At 45.3% G+C, this 20035-nt stretch overlaps 1 protein-coding gene across 1 annotated transcript; it reads left to right on the top strand.

Annotated features, from left to right (window-relative positions):
• The first annotated feature begins 14979 nt into the window (after positions 1-14979).
• Positions 14980-18381, top strand: LOC123086975 (4-hydroxy-3-methylbut-2-enyl diphosphate reductase, chloroplastic). Its single transcript, XM_044508844.1, has 10 exons — positions 14980-15372; positions 15466-15662; positions 16043-16222; positions 16329-16460; positions 16556-16630; positions 16717-16822; positions 16921-17015; positions 17348-17533; positions 17686-17772; positions 17894-18381. Exons 1-10 carry the CDS (start codon positions 15102-15104, stop codon positions 17957-17959), a joined length of 1395 nt encoding a protein of 464 aa, XP_044364779.1. The 5' UTR covers positions 14980-15101; the 3' UTR covers positions 17960-18381.
• The last annotated feature ends 1654 nt before the right edge of the window (positions 18382-20035 follow it).

The following is a 20035-nucleotide window of genomic DNA, read 5'->3' as shown; positions in this document are numbered from 1 at the left end:
TCACAAGCACAAGATGATGATGGTCATATCATATCACTTATATTGATTGCATGTGATGTTTATCTATTATGCATCTTATCTTGCTTTGATTGACGGTAGCATTATAAGATGATCTCTCACTAATTATCAGGAAGTGTTCTCCCTGAGTATGCACCGTTGCGAAAGTTCTTCATGCTGAGACACCACGTGATGATTGGGTGTGATAGGCTCTACGTTCAAATACAACGGGTGCAAAACAGTTGCACACGCAGAATACTCAGGTTATACTTGACGAGCCAAGCATATACAGATATGGCCTCGGAACACAGAGACCAAAAGGTCGAGCGTGAATCATATAGTAGATGTGATCAATATAGTGATGTTCACCAATGAAACTACTCCATCTCACGTGATGATCGGACATGGTTTAGTTGATTTGGATCACGTAATCACTTAGAGGATTAGAGGGATGTCTATCTAAGTGGGAGTTCTTTAAGTAATATGATTAATTGAACCTAAATTTATCATGAACTTAGTACCTGATAGTATCTTGCTTGTTTATGTATGATTGTAGATAAATGGCCCGTGCTGTTGTTCCGTTGAATTTTAATGCGTTCCTTGAGAAAGCAAAGTTGAAAGATGATGGTAGCAATTACACGGACTGGGTTCGTAACTTGAGGATTATCCTCATTGCTGCACAGAAGAATTATGTCCTGGAAGCACCGCTGGGTGCCAGGCCTGCTGCTGGAGCAACACCAGATGTTATGAACGTCTGGCAGAGCAAAGCTGATGACTACTTGATAGTTCAATGTGCCATGCTTTACGGCTTAGAACCGGGACTTCAACGACGTTTTCAACGTCATGGGGCATATGAGATGTTCCAGGAGTTGAAGTTAATATTTCAAGCAAATGCCCGGATTGAGAGATATGAAGTCTCCAATAAGTTCTATAGCTGCAAGATGGAGGAGAATAGTTCTGTCAGTGAGCATATACTCAAGATGTCTGGGTATTGTAATCACTTGATTCAACTGGGAGTTAATCTTCCGGATGATAGCGTCATTGACAGAATTCTCCAATCACTTCCACCAAGCTACAAGAGCTTCATGATGAACTATAATATGCAAGGGATGGATAAGACAATTCTCGAGCTCTTCGCAATGCTAAAGGCTGCGGAGGTAGAAATCAAGAAGGAGCATCAAGTGTTGATGGTCAACAAGACCACTAGTTTCAAGAAAAAGGGCAAAGGGAAGAAGAAGGGGAACTTCAAGAAGAACATCAAGCGAGTTGCTGCTCAAGAGAAGAAACCCAAGTCTGGACCTAAGCCTGAAACTGAGTGCTTCTACTGCAAGCAGACTGGTCACTGGAAGCGGAACTTCCCAAAGTATTTGGCGGATAAGAAGGATGGCAAGGTGAACAAAGGTATATGTGATATACATGTTATTGATGTGTACCTTACTAATGCTCGCAGTAGCACCTGGGTATTTGATACTGGTTCTGTTGCTAATATTTGCAACTCAAAACAGGGACTATGGATTAAGCGAAGCTTGGCTAAGGACGAGGTGACGATGCGCGTGGGAAATGGTTCCAAAGTCGATGTGATCGCAATCGGCACGCTACCTCTACATCTACCTTCGGGATTAATATTAGACCTAAATAATTGTTATTTGGTGCCAGCGTTAAGCATGAACATTATATCTGGATCTTGTTTGATGCGAGACGGTTATTCATTTAAATCAGAGAATAATGGTTGTTCTATTTATATGAGTAATATCTTTTATGGTCATCCACCCTTGAAGAATGGTCTATTCTTATTGAATCTCGATAGTAGTGACACACATATTCATAATGTTGAAGCCAAAAGATGCAGAGTTGATAATGATAGTGCAACTTATTTGTGGCACTGCCGTTTAGCTCATATTGGTATAAAGCGCATGAAGAAACTCCATAACTGATGGACTTTTGGAACCACTTGATTATGAATCACTTGGTACTTGCGAACCGTGCCTCATGGGCAAGATGACTAAAACGCCGTTCTCCGATACTATGGAGAGAGCAACAGATTTGTTGGAAATCATACATACAGATGTATGTGGTCCGATGAATATTGAGGCTCGTGGAGGATATCGTTATTTTCTCACCTTCACAGATGACTTAAGCAGATATGGGTATATCTACTTAATGAAACACAAGTCTGAAACGTTTGAAAAGTTCAAAGAATTTCAGAGTGAAGTTGAAAATCATCGTAACAAGAAAATAAAATTCCTACGATCTGATCATGGAGGAGAATATTTGAGTTACGAGTTTGGTGTACATTTGAAATAATGTGGAATAGTTTCGCCACTCACGCTACCTGGAACACCACAGCGTAATGGTGTGTCCAAACGTCGTAATCGTACTTTACTAGATATGGTGCGATCTATGATGTCTCTTACTGATTTACCGCTATCATTTTGGGGATACGCTCTAGAGACAGCCGCATTCACGTTAAATAGGGCACCATCAAAATCCGTTGAGACGACGCCTTATGAACTGTGGTTTGGCAAGAAACCAAAGTTGTCGTTTCTGAAAGTTTGGGGCTGCGATGCTTATGCGAAAAAGCTTCAACCTGATAAGCTCGAACCCAAATCGTAGAAATGTGTCTTCATAGGATATCCAAAGGAAACTATTGGATACACCTTCTATCACAGATCAGAAGGCAAGACTTTTGTTGCTAAATTCGGAAACTTTCTGGAGAAGGAGTTTCTCTCGAAAGATGTGAGTGGGAGGAAAGTAGAACTTGACGAGGTAACTGTACCTACTCCCTTATTGGAAAGTAGTACATCATAGAAACCTGTTTCTGTGACACCTACACCAATTAGTGAGGAAGCTAATGATAATGATCATGAAACTTCAGAACAAGATACTACTGAACCTCGTAGATCAACCAGAGTAAGATCCGCGCCAGAGTGGTACGGTAATCCTGTTCTGGAAGTCATGCTACTAGATCATGATGAACCTACGAACTATGAAGAAGCGATGGTGAGCCTAGATTCCGCAAAATGGCTTGAAGCCATGAAATCTGAGATGGGATCCATGTATGAGAACAAAGTATGGACTTTGGTTGACTTGCCCGATGATCGGCAAGCAATTGAGAATAAATGGATCTTCAAGAAGAAGACTGAAGCTGACGGTAATATTACTGTCTACAAAGCTTGACTTGTCGCAAAAGGTTTTCGACAAGTTCAAGGGGTTGACTATGATGAGACCTTCTCACTCGTAGCGATGCTTAAGTCTGTCCGAATCATGTTAGCAATTGCCACATTTTATGATTATGAAATTTGGCAGATGGATGTCAAAACTGCATTCCTTAATGGATTTCTGGAAGAAGAGTTGTATATGATGCAACCGGAAGGTTTTGTCGATCCAGAGGGAGCTAACAAAGTGTGCAAGCTCCAGCGATCCATTTATGGCCTGGTGCAGGCCTCTCGGAGTTGGAATAAACGCTTTGATAGTGTGATCAAAGCATTTGGTTTTATACAGACTTTTGGAGAAGCCTGTATTTACAAGAAAGTGAGTGGGAGCTCTGTAGCATTTCTGATATTATATGTGGATGACATATTACTGATTGGAAATGATATAGAATTTCTAGATAGCATAAAGGGATACTTGAATAAGAGTTTTTCAATGAAAGACCTCGGTGAAGTTGCTTACATATTAGGCATAAAGATCTATAGAGATAGATCAAGACATTTAATTGGACTTTCACAAAGCACATACCTTGACAAGATTTTGAAGAAGTTCAAAATGGATCAAGCAAAGAAAGGGTTCTTGCCTGTGTTACAAGGTGTGAAGTTGAGTCAGACTCAATGCCCGACCACTGCAGAAGATAGAGAGAAAATGAAAGATGTTCCCTATGCTTCAGCCATAGGCTCTATCATGTATGCAATGCTGTGTACCAGACCTGATGTGTGCCTTGCTATAAGTCTAGCAGGGAGGTACCAAAGTAATCCAGGAGTGGATCACTGGACAACAGTCAAGAACATCCTGAAATACCTGAAAAGGACTAAGGATATGTTTCTCGTTTATGGAGGTGACAAAGAGCTAATCATAACTGGTTATGTCGATGCAAGCTTTGACACTGATCCGGACAATTCTAAATCGCAAACCGGATATGTATTTACATTAAACGGTGGAGCTGTCAGTTGGTGCAGTTCTAAACAAAGCGTCGTGGCGGGATCTACGTGTGAAGCGGAATACATAGCTGCTTCGGAAGCAGCGAATGAAGGAGTCTGGATGAAGGAGTTCATATCCGATCTAGGTGTCATACCTAGTGCATCGGGTCCAATGAAAATCTTTTGTGACAATACTGGTGCAATTGCCTTGGCGAAGGAATCCAGATTTCACAAGAGAACCAAGCACATCAAGAGATGCTTCAATTCCATCCCGGATCTAGTCCAGGTGGGAGACATAGAGATTTGCAAGATACATACGGATCTGAATGTAGCAGACCCGTTGACTAAGCCTCTTCCACGAGCAAAACATGATCAGCACCAAGGCTCCATGGGTGTTAGGATCATTACTGTGTAATCTAGATTATTAACTCTAGTGCAAGTGGGAGACTGAAGGAAATATGCCTTAGAGGCAATAACAAAGTTATTATTTATTTCCTTATATCATGATAAATGTTTATTATTCATGCTAGAATTGTATTAACCGGAAACATAATACATGTGTGAATACATAGACAAACAGAGTGTCACTAGTATGCCTCTACTTGACTAGCTCGTTAATCAAAGATGGTTATGTTTCCTAACCATGGACAAAGAGTTGTTATTTGATTAACGGGATCACATCATTAGGTGAATGATCTGATTGACATGACCCATTCCATTAGCTTAGCACCCGATCGTTTACTATGTTGCTATTGCTTTCTTCATGACTTATACATGTTCCTATGACTATGAGATTATGCAACTCCCGTTTACCAGAGGAACACTTTGTGTGCAACCAAACGTCACAACGTAACTGGGTGATTATAAAGGTGCTCTACAGGTGTCTCCAAAGGTACATGTTGGGTTGGAGTATTTCGAGATTAGGATTTGTCACTCCGATTGTCGGAGAGGTATCTCTGGGCCCTCTCGGTAATGCACATCACATAAGCCTTGTAAGCATTGCGACTAATGAGTTAGTTGCGGGATGATGGATTACAGAACGAGTAAAGAGACTTGCCGGTAACGAGATTGAACTAGGTATTGGATACCGACGATCGAATCTTGGGCAAGTAACATACCGATGACAAAGGGAACAACGTATGTTGTTATGCGGTCTGACCGATAAAAGATCTTCGTAGAATATGTAGGAGCCAATATGAGCATCCAGGTTCCGCTATTGGTTATTGACCGGAGACGTGTCTCGGTCATGTCTACATTGTTCTCGAACCCGTAGGGTCTGCACGCTTAAGGTTTCGATGACAGTTACATTATGAGTTTATACATTTTGATGTACCGAAGTTTGTTCGGAGTCCCGGATGTGATCACGGACATGACGAGGATTCTCTAAATGGTCGAGACATAAAGATTGATATATTGGAAGCCCATATTTGGATATCGGAAGTGTTCCGGGTGAAATCGGGATTTTACCGGATTACTGGGAGGTTACCGGAACCCCCCGGGAGGTATATGGGCCTTAGTGGGCCTTAGTGGAAGAGAGGAGAGGTGGCCAGGGCTGGGCCGCGCGCCCCTCCCCCCTTAGTCCGAATAGGACAAGGAGAGAGGGGGCCGGCGCCCCCCTTCCTTCTCTCTCTTCTCTTTCCCCCCTTATCGAATCCTATTCCAACTAGGAAAGGGGGGGGATCCTACTCCCGGAGGGAGTAGGACTCCTCCTGGCGCGCCCTATCCTGGCCGGCCGCACCCCCCCTTTGAACCTTTATATACGGAGGCAGGGAGCACCCCTAGAGACACAAGTTGATCCACGTGATCATATTCTTAGCCGTGTGCGGTGCCCCCTTCCACCATAGTCCTCGATAATATTGTAGCGGTGCTTAGGCGAAGCCCTGCGACATTAGTACATCAAGATCGTCACCACGCTGTCGTGCTGACGGAACTCTTCCCCGACACTTTGCTGGATCGGAGTCCGGGGATCGTCATCGAGCTGAACATGTGCTAGAACTCGGAGGTGCCGTAGTTTCGGTGCTTGATCGGTCGGGCCGTGAAGACGTATGACTACATCAACCTAACGCTTCCGTTGTCGATCTACAAGGGTACGTAGATCACACTCTCCCCTCTCATTGCTATGCATCACCATGATCTTGCGTGTGCGTAGGATTTTTTTTGAAATTACTATGTTCCCCAACAAAAGCTACTGCCTGAATTTGACGAGGAGGCCTTAGAGCCCCCGCATTCAAAAAATAGGAAAGCCATCCGGTCAGATGGACGACCGCATGGACAGCATGGAGCGGCAAGCGGCGCCGCACACAAGCCGACACGCGATCCACCAAAGGATCCGCATAAAAAAGACGGCCCAGCCAGATCTATATACGGGCCAAGAAAGCAAGCTCTAGTAAGCAATGCAACACAACAAATATCTGAACATCACGGCACACCCAAATACAGGGGTGCCGCACACCCCCTATGTTTCACCGATGAGGTGCTGGACCATGAATTTCCAGCGGGATTCAAGCCCTTAAACATAGAGGCGTATGACGGAACAACAGACCCTGGGGTCTGGATCGAGGATTATATCCTCCACATACACATGGCCAGAGGAGATGACCTCCACGCCATAAAATACTTACCCCTCAAGCTTAAAGGGCCAGCCCGGCATTGGCTCAAAAGCCTTCCCGCAAACACCATTGGAAGTTGGGAAGAGCTTGAGGATGCTTTCCGGGCAAATTTTCAAGGGACCTATGTCCGCCCTCCGGATGCAGACGATCTCAGTCAGATAACTTAACAGCCCGGAGAGTCAGCCCGGAAATTCTGGAACAGATTTCTTACTAAAAAGAATCAGATAGTCGACTGTCCGGACGCCGAAGCCCTAGCAGCTTTTAAGCATAACGTTCGAGACGAATGGCTCGCCAGACACCTCGGCCAAGAAAAGCCAAGAACAATGGCCGCATTAACAAGCCTCATGACCCGCTTTTGCGCAGGAGAGGACAACTGGTTGGCAAGATGTAGCACCAGCAACCCAAGTACATCCGAAGTTAGGGATGGAAACGGAAACCCCGACGCAGCAAGGACCAGCGCCGGAATAAGGGAAACAGCCCAAAGAGCATGGCGGTCAACGCCGAATTCAAAAGCTCGCGACAGAATCATAGAAAGCCGCCCCTGAAGGATAACATGGACGAGCTATCCAACTTAAACAAAATCTTGGACAAGATATGTCAAATACACAGTACTCCCGGGAAGCCTGCGAACCATACCCATAGAGGTTGTTGGGTTTTCAAGCAAGACAGCAAACTCAACGCTGAACACAAGGGGCTTGATACACCAAGTGAGGACGACGACGAACCCCACAAGCAGAGAACCAGGAAACAAAAGGATTTCCCACAAGAAGTCAAAATAGTAAACTTACTTCACGTGACGAATAGAACGGCGCCACCAGAGATATGCGCCATACGGCCTATCCCAAAGGAGTCTCGCCAATGGTTGTTAAAACCGATCACCTTCAACCATCAGGATTACTCTAGAAGTATCCGGAACGCAGGCTGGACTGCCTTGGTATTAGATCCAATAATCGGCGGACTCCACTTTACAAATGTCCTGATGGACGGCGGCAGTGGTCTAAACCTGTTATACCAGGACACAATCCCCAACATGGGGATAGACCCAACAAAAATTCGCCATAGCAAAACCTCCTTTCAAGGGGTAACGCCAGGCCCGGATGCCCGCTGTATGGGTTCTCTCCGGCTAGAAGTTATGTTCGGCTCCCCCGATAACTTCCCTCGTGAACAGCTAACTTTCCACATCGCCCCATTCTCAAGTAGCTATCAAGCACTGTTGGGACGCGAAGCTTTCGCCCGCTTTAACGCAATACCGCATTATGCATCTCTTATGCTTAAGATGCCCGGTCCACGATGCATCATCTCATTAAAGGGAAAACATTGAGTGTTCCTCTCGCGCGAAAGATAGTGCGGCTGCCTTGACAGCCCCACAATAAAGCGGCTTCACCAGCCAAAGCACCTAAACAGGTCGTCAAGACCACGGACACGGCTAGACGAGTCCGGCATAAACATACAATTTGTAAAGGCTTAATAGCCGTATACCCTGTACTAGGGGCTCCGCGCATATAAAACAAGAGACAATAAAGCTCAATTTTACCCATTTCAATTTATACTTTGTTTATTTAGTATAACTTATGTTCGGCACGATCTTTCTTCAACTGAGTTCCTCTCTTTTTACAGATGAACACCGTGCTACGCCCGTCCAGGATACGGCACAACGGAGACACAGGCGCAGACGTGCAGCAGGGACCCGTTCCAAGGATTCTTTTTAGATTAAGACCCTGCGTAAACCTTTTTTATTGTCTCTTGTTGATACACATCCCCTGGTTTCTTGGTATAACCAAGGAGGAGGCTGGCATTTTGGCATGTGGCCACGTCAGAGTTTTGCGCGTACCTGGACACTAGGGGCTTATTACTAAGGGCGTTATCCAGCCCGCCCTCATAAAGACCGAATACCTTAGGGAGTGTTCGGCGTCGCGAGTTTGGCCTTATATGCATCAGCTCCGAATCATGTCTTTGGTCAAATGTTGGGTTTGCCCGGCTCCTATGTTTTGCTGCCTTATGTTCCGCTCTATCAGCTAAGGCGGCACCAGGAGAACTACTGTGATTGTGCCCCGGTTCGGCCAGGCGAGCACCTCAGTAGAGAAAGCCGAAAACTGACTGTCATGATATAGCGTGAGACTAGTCAACCACTCGATGACTTACCAAAATCTTTATGATTCCTCCGCATTAATGAAGGGCCGTTTCCCGGCCAAGCACATACGCGCCCCGAGTTCGGGCGAGCGCAGGCGCCACCAGGGGCTATATAAGTAGTCTCACTGTCAAACTCCTATGGCTAAGTGAAAGTGATAAAGCATCATAGTCCGATTGCCTAGTTCGCTGCGCTATCACCTCCTTTGTAGGACCAAGACGTTGGATCAAGTGTGAAAATGCGCCTTCTGCGAACACCCCCGCATTATGTGCGTGGGGGCTGAAGCCGACGACTGCCATCTTTTAGATTATATATACATATATGTTAAACGGCCGCACAGGAGGAATCATAATACTTGCAGGCACAAGTATAAAAAGCTTCTACAATTTATCAAAATATTGTTTTACAATAATATATGCTATAAGAATATAGTATCCTTCGAGCACTTGCTCTCTATTAAACGAGCGCCTTGCAGAACTTCCTGAAAATAGTGCTCGGCAAGTACTCGGCTTCCATCCGAGTCTGGGGATGCAACAACGGTGGCCTCCATTTCCGCCCAGTATGTCTTGACACGGGCAAGAGCCATCCGCGCACCCTCTATGCACGCTGACCTCTTCATCGCATTGATATGCGGCGCTGCACCAAGGAACTGCTGCACCAAGTTGAAATAACTTTTCGGCTCTGGCCTCTCTGGCCACAGATGACTCATGACATACTTCATGGCGAGTCCGGACAACCTATTTAGCTCGGCCCATTCGGCCAAACGATCGGCTAATGACAGTGGACGCTCTGGATTGTGGAACTGCGACCAGAAGAGATTTTCCACTTCGCGATCTTCTTGATCTCAGAAGTGTTCGGCCGCATCTGCGGCACTCGCTGCTAAATCCAGATAGGTGTCCGCCGTACTCCACATCTGGTCTAACGGAGCATGTTTAGGATCACAAAACTTCCTCCGCAGCATAAAAGGCTTTCCAGCCGCGATCTCTCCGGCCTGACGCAGCTCCTCCTTCATAGCTCTCATCGTAGAGCGAGCATCCTTGGCATCGGCAATGGCCTTCTTCAGGTCCGTCTGTTCCGCCCGGTCTTCTTTTTCAAGAAGCTTGCAACGGTTAGCAGCGCTCTTCAGCTTCACGGCCATCTCGGCCATTTCCTTCTTGCTTCGGTAGTGAGCAGCATGTTCGGCTTTCAGCTCTTCAATTGCCTTTCCGGCAGCCGCATCACTTTTCCTGGCTTGCTCCTTGGCTCGGGCAAGTTCCGCCCGAAGATTCTCCATGGCAGCAGCACCATCTGCATCAAGCGCACACATTGTAAGATACCGGCATAAAGCTCCTCTTACCAGGTGCCGCTGGAGGAATTACATACCTTGTGCCTCGTCAAGCCGCTTGTTGACAAGCGCGATGTCGGCATCTGCCACGTCAAGTTGCCGCTTTAGCTCGGCAAATTCATCAGTCCGGCTGGCTACCGGACACTTCGCCACCTACGTATGAAGGTGGCATATTAGACCTGGGATTATGATCCTTTGTGCGCCGTCACTTTTGAAAACGCACAAAGTCTCAGGGGCTACTATCTACACAGGGTGCATCTTATTTATGCGCAACTGTCCAAAAAGGGTACATTATTTCGCGTACCTCAAAACCTGTCAGTAAACTCCTGACGGCCTCGTGCAATCCGCTCTCCGCGGATGAAATCCTCTCAATCACCGTACCCATCAATGCACGGTGCTCCTCTGAGATAGGTGCTCGCCCTAGCAGATCCTTCAGCTCCTCCGACCGCACACCAGATGGTGCCGGACTCGTCCGATGGCCCTTTTCGAAGGCCGGACGCGGAGGGCTTTGGGGGGCCATATGACTACCTTCCGGCCCTGCCAGATTCGGAGAAACCCTCCGCGACGATACCTCAGGGTTGCCCGCCTCGCAAGGCGGTACAGCAGGGGGAGCCGTCCCGCTCTCCATCATTTCCGAAAGAAGATCCCCCGAAGACGAGCACTGCTGAGAAGGGCTAAAGTCTGAGCTACAAGGTAAATTTTTGATTACTTTTCTCAGATATAAAGCAAGGGTTTCTCTCATCTCTTAAAAAGAAAAACTCATCTCTACTTACGGCTCGGTGGAGGGTTGATCCCCTTGAGGGTATAATTTGGCCGAAGCATCCCCCAGCACAGGACCCTCTGGCGAAGATTTCTTCCCCCACTTTGAGGCCATGGTCTCCGGATCTTTAGAGGCGGTCCTCTTCTTCCCCTGAGGAGAGGAATTTTCGATTCCTCCCTTCCAAACAGCCTCCTTCAAGGAGGCCGTAGCTTCCTTGTCCCCTCCCTCGCTTTCCTCCGAAGGCACAACCTCCAACATCCTGACTAGCACGGGACCCGGCGTGGTCTCGGGGAGGGGGGCCGGACACCTGATTAGCTTTGCTTTCGCTATCCACTCCTGTTTAAAGGACAACTCTTTTAAGGGCAATTTTATGATAAATATGCGGATTGCGAGTCCGGGCATGGGGCTACTTACTTGAGTATTTGGGCGGTTGCAGCTCAGACCTGCGTCCTCGGTCAAGTCCGGACACATTGCTTGTGATCCGAAGAACAATTTGTACATCTCCACGGGCGTCGCGCCCATAAAATGTTGGAGAGCTCGTGGTCCCTCCGGATTGAACTCCCACAGGCGGAGGGGGCGACATTTGCAGGGCAGAGCTCGGCGAATCAGCATAACCTGTGTCGCCACGACCAGACTGATATCTCTTTCTAGGAGATCTCGAATGCGGCCTTGCAACAAGGGCACATCCTTGGACGGCCCCCAGTCCAGTCCTTTATTAACCCATGATGCCAGCTGTGGTGGGGGACCCGGGTGAAAGGCAGGTGGCGCCACCCACTTGGGGGCCCTGGGAGCGGTAATATAAAACCACTCTCATCGCCATAAGCTGGACTCCTCTTGAAAAGAGCCCTCGGGCCATGGAGCACCAGCATTCTTGCTTATAAAAGCACTTCCGCACTCCGCGTGCCGTCCCTCGATCATCTTCGGCTCTACTTTGAAGGTCTTGAGCCATAGTCCGAAGTGAGGAGTGATACGGAGGAAGGCTTCACACACGATGATGAATGAGGAAATATGGAGGATGGACTCCGGGGCTAAGTCATGAAATTCCAGCCCATAATAATACATGAGCCCCCTCACGAAGGGATCCGTCGGGAAGCCTAGCCCCCGAAGGAAGTGAGACATGAACACCACACTCTCACCAGGCTTGGGAGTGGGAATGACCTGCCCTTGAGCAGGCAGCCTATGCCAGATTTCGTCGGTCAAGAACCTGGCCTCTCTCAACTTCAGCACGTCCTCCTCCGTGACGGAGGAGGGCATCCATCGGCCTCGAAGGTCGGAACTGGACATTGTCGAAGGTCCAAAGCGCCTGAAATCTGGAGCCTTGGGTGTTGGAACTCGAGGCGAAGGGCGAACTCGTTTGAGATTGAAAGAAAGGAGTAAGGCCTTGGTCTCTTTATAAGAGGTGGAATACTAAGGGCCCTCCCCGTGACCGTTTGGGACTCGCCTTCGATCGAGAAAACATACCAACGGGTACGACTGGGTTACCCACGCCCATATTGATGAGAATCCCGGAATAAGGGGACACGATCTCTGCTTTGACAAGACGTGCCAAGGAAACCGCCTCGCTAAACGCGCTGAGGTGGGACAGTAAAACGATTCGAATAAAGACCTGGCCGTGGTGTGATGCCACGCTATGGAATACGTCAGTAGATTAGATTTGTGTAAATATTATTCTCTCTATGGCAATATGTGGAAACTTATTTTGCAGAGCCGGACACTACCTTTGTGTTCAAAATCTTCTATGAAGTACTTGGAGGAGGAACCCGCCTTGCAATGCCGAAGACAATCTGCGCGCCGGACTCGTCGTCGTTGAAGCCTGGTTCAGGGGCTACTGAGGGAGTCCTGGATTAGGGGGTGTCCGGATAGCCGGACTATACCTTCGGCCGGACTCCTGGACTATGAAGATACAAGATTGAAGACTTCGTCCCATGTCCGGAAGGGACTTTCCTTGGCGTGGAAGGCAAGCTTGGCGATACGGATATGTAGATCTCCTACCATTGTAACCGACTCTGTGTAACCCTAGCCCTCTCCGATGTCTATATAAACCAGAGGGTCTTAGTCCGTAGCAGGAACAACAATCATACCATAGGCTAGCTTCTAGGGTTTAGCCTCTTTGATCTCGTGGTAGATCTACTCTTGTACTACCCATATCATCAATATTAATCAAGCAGGACGTAGGGTTTTACCTCCATCAAGAGGGCCCGAACCTGGGTAAAACATCGTGTCCCCTGCCTCATGTTACCATCTGGCCTAGACGCACAGTTCGGGACCCCCTACCCGAGATCTGCCAGTTTTGACACCGACATTCTTCATTCCCAACTTTGTTTTGTTTCTCTACTCTTGAAATAATATTGTTGGTGGTTTCTATAATGGAAATCCACAAGATGGCTCATTGTTTAAAAAAAGTAGGTTTCCCTATTGCATGTATTTATATTTTCAAACAATAGTTTGCGCAAAAGGAAATGAAAATTAATCTGATACAATGCTAGAGACCCTCTGTAATGTAAACGTTATACAAAGGTTTCCACTCAAGACTGAAGGCTAGAGTAAGAATATCATCTTTGCCATGTACCCCTAAGAGATACTTCTTCCTTGAATTTCTTCCTACATGTGTATATGTTTGGCTGAATTCCTCTGAGAACCCGATCATTCCACAAGTTCAGTAGCAAGTAGTCATTTTGCATATAGAGACTAATAACCGCAGGAACCGTGTGATCATTTGGCTTACAAAATAACTCTCATGCAGCTATCGGTTATTATATTTTACTTGCAAGGATTTTGTCTCTCCAAAGACGTTGATTTATGCTCGTCAATTTCTTCGATAACCCATTTGCGAACTTTATTTTGTGAGAAAAATAGTATAAATAAATATGCTCACATACACGCATGTATACTCAGCCCTATGAACGTAAGAACATACAATCTATCCCTATGAACACCTTCAAGAGAATGAGCCGACAAATCTTGAAATTGACCAATAGTCACCACATGCACCTCATAGTCGATGGGAACATCATCTTTCACTGAACGAACATCGCTAGAAATGATTTAATGGGCAAGGATGATATGAACGAATCGACCACCTAAACCTTACCACTATGGTTCAAGCAATAAGAGCAGTCAAGGTGCCTCTTTTGCACCCTTGAAATTTGAGTCACCAAAATTTCATTCTTTTGCTTTTGTGGTGCTCAGAGGCAAACCTAGACAATGAAGGGCAAAGTACCCAACTGATAAGGGCATCTATGAGAATGTGGACTCTTTACCGAGAGATATTGACTTGGATTAACTTTCTTGCTAGAAAATTGATCAACAAATCCTCTCAAGGTGGTTGGTACATTTTTTTATGAGGATTTTAGTAGGGTTTGAATCAAATAGGAAAAATTTATGCATACCTCCTTAATAATTCAAAGAGCATCACAGGGAAATGTTATTAAAAATCACGTGTCTCGGTAAAAGTATCCAAAGAGCTTGGTTGCAAAATTATTGTGTTCTGAAATGAGTAGTCAAATGAGGGCAACTTCACTTCTGTTAGGGATTGGTTGCACGGCATGGCCAATATCATTGGTACCAATGGCACCGACAACTAGAGGGAGGGGATTGCATCGCTTCCCATGCTTGCGTCGTGGGAGGTTTGGAACTGAGTGTAATGCGAGTGTTTTAGGAAAACTTCGTCCATGTCAGGTGTTAGCAGGTGTAACATTAAAGACGAGGCCCAATCCGTGGGTTATAGCGGATGCAAGAGATTTGAGTTTGATCCCGCCGCAAGAGTGTGTCTTTTGGGAGTCGGTCGCCTTGTAATTATATAGAACCTCCTTCTTTGATGAGATGAGACAAATTTTTTGCCTCCGGTTCGAAAAAGATCCCTACTCCAATGTCATTTTCTTTCTTGAACACCTTAGTCATGTTTTCTCTCCCAAGGTAAAAACCAAGCATAAAAGGTTTCATTTATGCCACTCACAAAGTAAAGGGTGTTTTTCCTAAATTTGCCACAGGACAAAACATGAGGTCCGGGGATAAGATGATCACAAGGGGAAGTGGATCCCCATTCCAAACCCAGCGCACCTATCCCCATTCCGTTCCCCGCCGCGGCACTTGGCGTCGTCCGCCCCGCAGCTCAGCTCCACACGCCCGCCCACTCCCTCCGCCACAAGCGATGGCGACCATCACCACGCAGCTCCGCTCCGCGCTCCTCTCCCCGGCCGCCTCGTCCTCGTCCTCCTCCTCACCGCGCCGCGGCGGCCGGCGCGCGCCCTCCTCCGTCCGCTGCGATGCCTCTCCCCCGGCGGCGTCCGCGTCGGCCTCCCTCGACCCGGACTTCGACAAGAAGGCCTTCCGCCACAACCTCACCCGCAGCGACAACTACAACCGCAAGGGCTTCGGCCACAAGAAGGAGACCCTCGAGCTCATGAGCCAGGAGTACACCAGTAAGCTCTATCTAGCCTCTAGAGACTAGAGCAGTAGCTATTTGCCGTCCGATTCATTCAGAAACGTTCCTAATTGACGGGGAGTGCCTGCAGGCGATGTGATAAAGACGCTCAAGGACAACGGGAACGAGTACACCTGGGGGCCGGTGACCGTGAAGCTGGCGGAGGCCTACGGCTTCTGCTGGGGCGTCGAGCGCGCCGTGCAGATCGCCTACGAGGCGCGCAAGCAGTTCCCCGAGGAGCGCATCTGGATCACCAACGAGATCATCCACAACCCCACGGTCAACAAGGTATAACCAAGTTCGTGTTGCTTGACAATCGCCATGCGCGGCTCGTGGGGTTAAGTGTTTCTGTTCCTGGATGGTTTTTCAGAAGAATCTGATCTTACGTGTATGAGGGGATTAATCACCCACTATCTAATTATTAGGACGCATGTTAATGATAAAGGTGTTCATACTGAACAATCGCCACCAGGTTCCTTTGTGCTGTAGCTACTCGGTCACTTGAACAATTAGTTTGTGGTTTCGGTATTCATGTAGTGTCAGTAGAGCAAGAGAAAAGAAAAATAACCGTAACATGCCTAGCTGTGTTCATTTCGTGTCATGTCTGTCTAATGGCTGTGGATTTGACAGAATTAAATTCCTGTTTCTTCGTCTGATTGTTCATGCAGAAATTGGAGGACATGGGTGTCAAAGATATTCCTGTTAACGCTGGTATTAAGGATTTTGATGTTATTGAACAAGGCGATGTTGTTGTCTTGCCTGCATTTGGAGCTGCTGTGGATGAGATGTACACATTAAATGAGAAGAACGTGCAAATTGTTGATACGACATGCCCTTGGGTTTCAAAGGTACATTTTGCATTTTAATACGTGCCTTGCTCTTTTGTATGATGTTGTTCTGTTCTCGAGTGTCACAACATTTATCAGGCTAACCAACCGTGTAATTATAATATAGGTGTGGAACATGGTTGAGAAGCATAAGAAGGGCGACTATACTTCTATTATTCACGGAAAATATGCCCATGAAGAGACTGTTGCCACTGCTTCTTTTGCAGGGAAGTACATTATTGTGAAGAATATGGTCGAGGTACGTTTGATGCATTTATATCTTTCTGTTGTTTAACGCTTGATGCTAAATCCACTCCGTGGTTTGAGATAACAAAGTATTATCAAATGAAACAGGCAACATATGTATGTGATTATATACTTGGTGGCCAACTTGATGGGTCTAGCTCAACTAGAGAGGAGTTCCTTGAGGTATAGATTCTTCTCAAATTACCCTTTACTGCCATGTTGGAAAGAAATGATGATGCCTAATGGAACTGTTTGGTCCACAATCGCAGAAATTCAAAAAGGCTGTTTCTCCAGGATTCGATCCTGATGTTGACTTGGAAAAGGTGGGCATTGCAAATCAAACAACAATGCTTAAAGGAGAAACTGAACAAATTGGTGCGTTTTACTAAGAGGTTCATTATGGCTGTGTGATTTTGCACAGTACAGATTTGCTACTACTTCCAGTTTTAACCAAAATGCTTTATAATTAACAGGAAAACTTGTTGAGAAGACTATGATGCGTAAGTATGGAGTCGAGAATGCCAATGAACACTTTGTTGCATTCAACACTATTTGTGATGCCACACAGGTACATTTTCTTTTAAGCATGTACTTTCATTTTATGGAGATTGTGCACTAGATGACTACATGTTATCATTGACCTGTACCACCAACTACTCTGTCAATGCTACACGTGTGATAGATTCAGTGAGAGCATAGGGGCAATATTGTATTTTGTCATTTTTATCTTTTGGGTGGAACTAAAACATAGATCATATATAGTTGTAGTAAAGGGAAACATAGTAGTATTTTACTTTGTTTTTAGTGTCTTAAAAACATTTACGTAGGAGTAAGGGCATAGAGTCGTATCTTCACTTGAACATATATATACTGATGACACACTTCAACTTCATATCTCAGGAAAGACAGGATGCGATGTATCACCTAGTGAAGGAAAAGGTTGACCTTATTCTGGTTATTGGAGGGTGGAACTCCAGTAATACCTCTCATTTGCAAGAAATTGGAGAACTCAGTGGAATTCCGTCCTACTGGATTGACAGTGAACAAAGGATTGGACCAGGAAACAGGATTAGCTACAAGCTAAATGTACTTTCTAATACCCTGATTAATATTCATTTCTCATTGAGAGTAAACTATTATATTTGAAAACTGGTAGTGAATCTTGCTGAGAGAAGAGGTGCTGTACTTACAGATGGAAGAATGTAACCTTTTTAACTGAAATTTGAACTGTTTGACAGCACGGTGAGCTTATTGAGGCAGAAAACTGGCTACCAGAAGGGCCTATCACAATTGGAGTTACTTCTGGTGCCTCAACCCCGGACAAGGTAATGTAATTCACCCGGTTGAGGTGCTTCTTTTGTACATAATTTACACTGGTGTACAATATATTGGTGCACATCAAATAAACTGAAAACCGCATAACCATGATGCTTTCTTCTTTTGCAGGTTGTTGAGGATACGCTACACAAGGTGTTTGACATTAAGCGTCAAGAAGTTTTGCAGGTTGCATAGATTTTCAGCAAAATTGGCCAGGGGATAATAATAGTTGATGGCCTGGCAAAGGTTAGTAGAACAATTGTGCGACCTATCGTTGTACAGTAGCTAAGAATGTAATGCTTTAGGCACATACTTTTACGAGGATATCTGTGCTGGGATACATATATATGTTGTAATCACTTGTACCACGAACAGTAGTACACTTGTATCAGCTGCTATAACCCCTGGCCCCTTGAAAAATCGTTTTCATAGGCTGGTTACATAGATATCAACCACTGGGTTTGTTGCTGGATAGGGCTCAAATGCAGGACTCCCTGTATGTAGCAAGTGCAAGAAATGCAGGGTTTCCTTTGTATATTAGGGCGCAAGTCCAATTCCCATTCTGATATGTTCATGTGTCATCTGTTGTAATTGAATTTAACTTTTCTCCGTATTCACTTTCTGTGTTTGGTATGTTACTTACAGAGTACATAGTTTTTCTTCTTCTTTGCAGAGTACATAGATTACCCTGTCACTTATCCTGTGTTCATGTCAGCGTTGTTATACCAAAACTTTTATATAGCTTAATGTACGATGAGCCATGCGCTCTACTCACGAGCACACGAGCACCTTGTAAATTTGTAGGTGCAAAAGGAATAAAACCAGAAATATCACCCTATGTTTTCATAGGCTGATTAGGAAATTGCTAATGGAGCTCGAGCTCCATGGAGCTTGAAATTTGAAAATTTTAAAAATCAAATGTTTAGGTTCCAAAAAGCTCTGAAAAAATTATGTATATACCTATGGATCTATACTACTTGCCTGTAAAGTTTCATGGCAAAATACATATGCTAGCTACACGAAATTAGCCAAATCATGTATTTCTACTTTTCTAGCATATGTACTATTCAGTTTTTTTGGTACAACTCGCATCAAAACGTATTTTTTTAAACACAATACAGACGCTAACGAACACGTACATATACTCATTCTTATGAATGCGCACACCACTATCTCCCGTTAAACGAATATTTTGCCTTTATAAGACACAAAAAAGTTTAATCCTTGGTTGGTTGGAGATACACTGCCCTCCTAATCACCCAACCATAAGTTGGTTCTCACATCAAAACATATTTCGTAATAAAATTTATACACATAGTATATTTATTTTCTGATTTTTTAAACTTGAAAAGTTGATTTTTGAATTGTTGAAAATTTCAGACTCCATGGAGCCCGAGAGCTAAAAAGCCTCACTCCACTGATTACATGGATATTAACCACTGAGTTTATTGTTGGATAGAGCTCGAATGCATGATTCCCTGTATATAGCAAGTGCAGGAAGTGCAGGGGTTCCTGTTAGAGTTGTGTCGAATATTATGTATAAGTTAGATTACAGTTGGACTCTGAGTAGTATTGTGTTAGGATATGGAGCCGTGTCTTAGTAGGACACTTGTATCCTAAGCCTCTCATATATAGTGAATGTAGACAGACGATGTATCCTAAGCCTCTCATATATAGTGAATGTAGACAGACGATGTATCCTATGTCAACATAATAGCACAGGCGCGCAAGGAGCAGCTAGTGGCGTGTGCTGGCGCTCGGGTGACCGGTGTGCGGTATTGTGACGGTATCACAGGGAGGAGCGCCCGTACTCATGCCCCAGGATGTAGCCATGATGGTGAACTTCGTTAACAAATCTCGGTGTCGTGCCTCGTGTGATTGCTTGGTCTTTGAATGATCGACTACATGCTTCGGATTTATTCTAACAGTTCCTGTGTAGTATGTGAAGTGTACAAATATTAACCACTAAATTTATTTGCAGGTGCATGATTCATGCGATCCTTTGTTCTACGTAATTGAATTTCACTTTGCTCTGTATCTATTTTCTGTTTGGCATGTTCCATTCATGTATTACTACGTCACCTAGACCTTATGGCCGCTTGTGCCAGATGACAACGCGATTGAAATTTAAAATCTCGCTATGGTGGAATATTAACTGCAACATCATGTTACTGTAGCATAGAGATTTTCTATTGTCTCGACACATTTTGAAAACTTGAACTATTTTTGGGAAAATCTGAAAAAAATAAAATTCTGAAATAGTTTCTGAAT

Source organism: Triticum aestivum, chromosome 4A (genome assembly GCF_018294505.1).
Source record: "Triticum aestivum cultivar Chinese Spring chromosome 4A, IWGSC CS RefSeq v2.1, whole genome shotgun sequence".
NCBI classification, from domain to species: Eukaryota; Viridiplantae; Streptophyta; class Magnoliopsida; order Poales; family Poaceae; genus Triticum; species Triticum aestivum.
The sequence above is the reverse complement of the archived record's forward strand: the minus strand, read 5'-3'. Positions and strand labels throughout refer to the sequence as shown.

Excerpts from the sequence above, each read along its gene's own strand:
- LOC123086975 (XM_044508844.1), top strand. The coding sequence starts at position 15,102 with ATGGCGACCATCACCACGCAGCTCCGCTCCGCGCTCCTCTCCCCGGCC. Across the intron at positions 15,663-16,042 it reads ACAACCCCACGGTCAACAAG|AAATTGGAGGACATGGGTGT; the intron begins GTATAACCAAGT and ends TTGTTCATGCAG. Across the intron at positions 16,823-16,920 it reads AGGAGAAACTGAACAAATTG|GAAAACTTGTTGAGAAGACT; the intron begins GTGCGTTTTACT and ends TATAATTAACAG.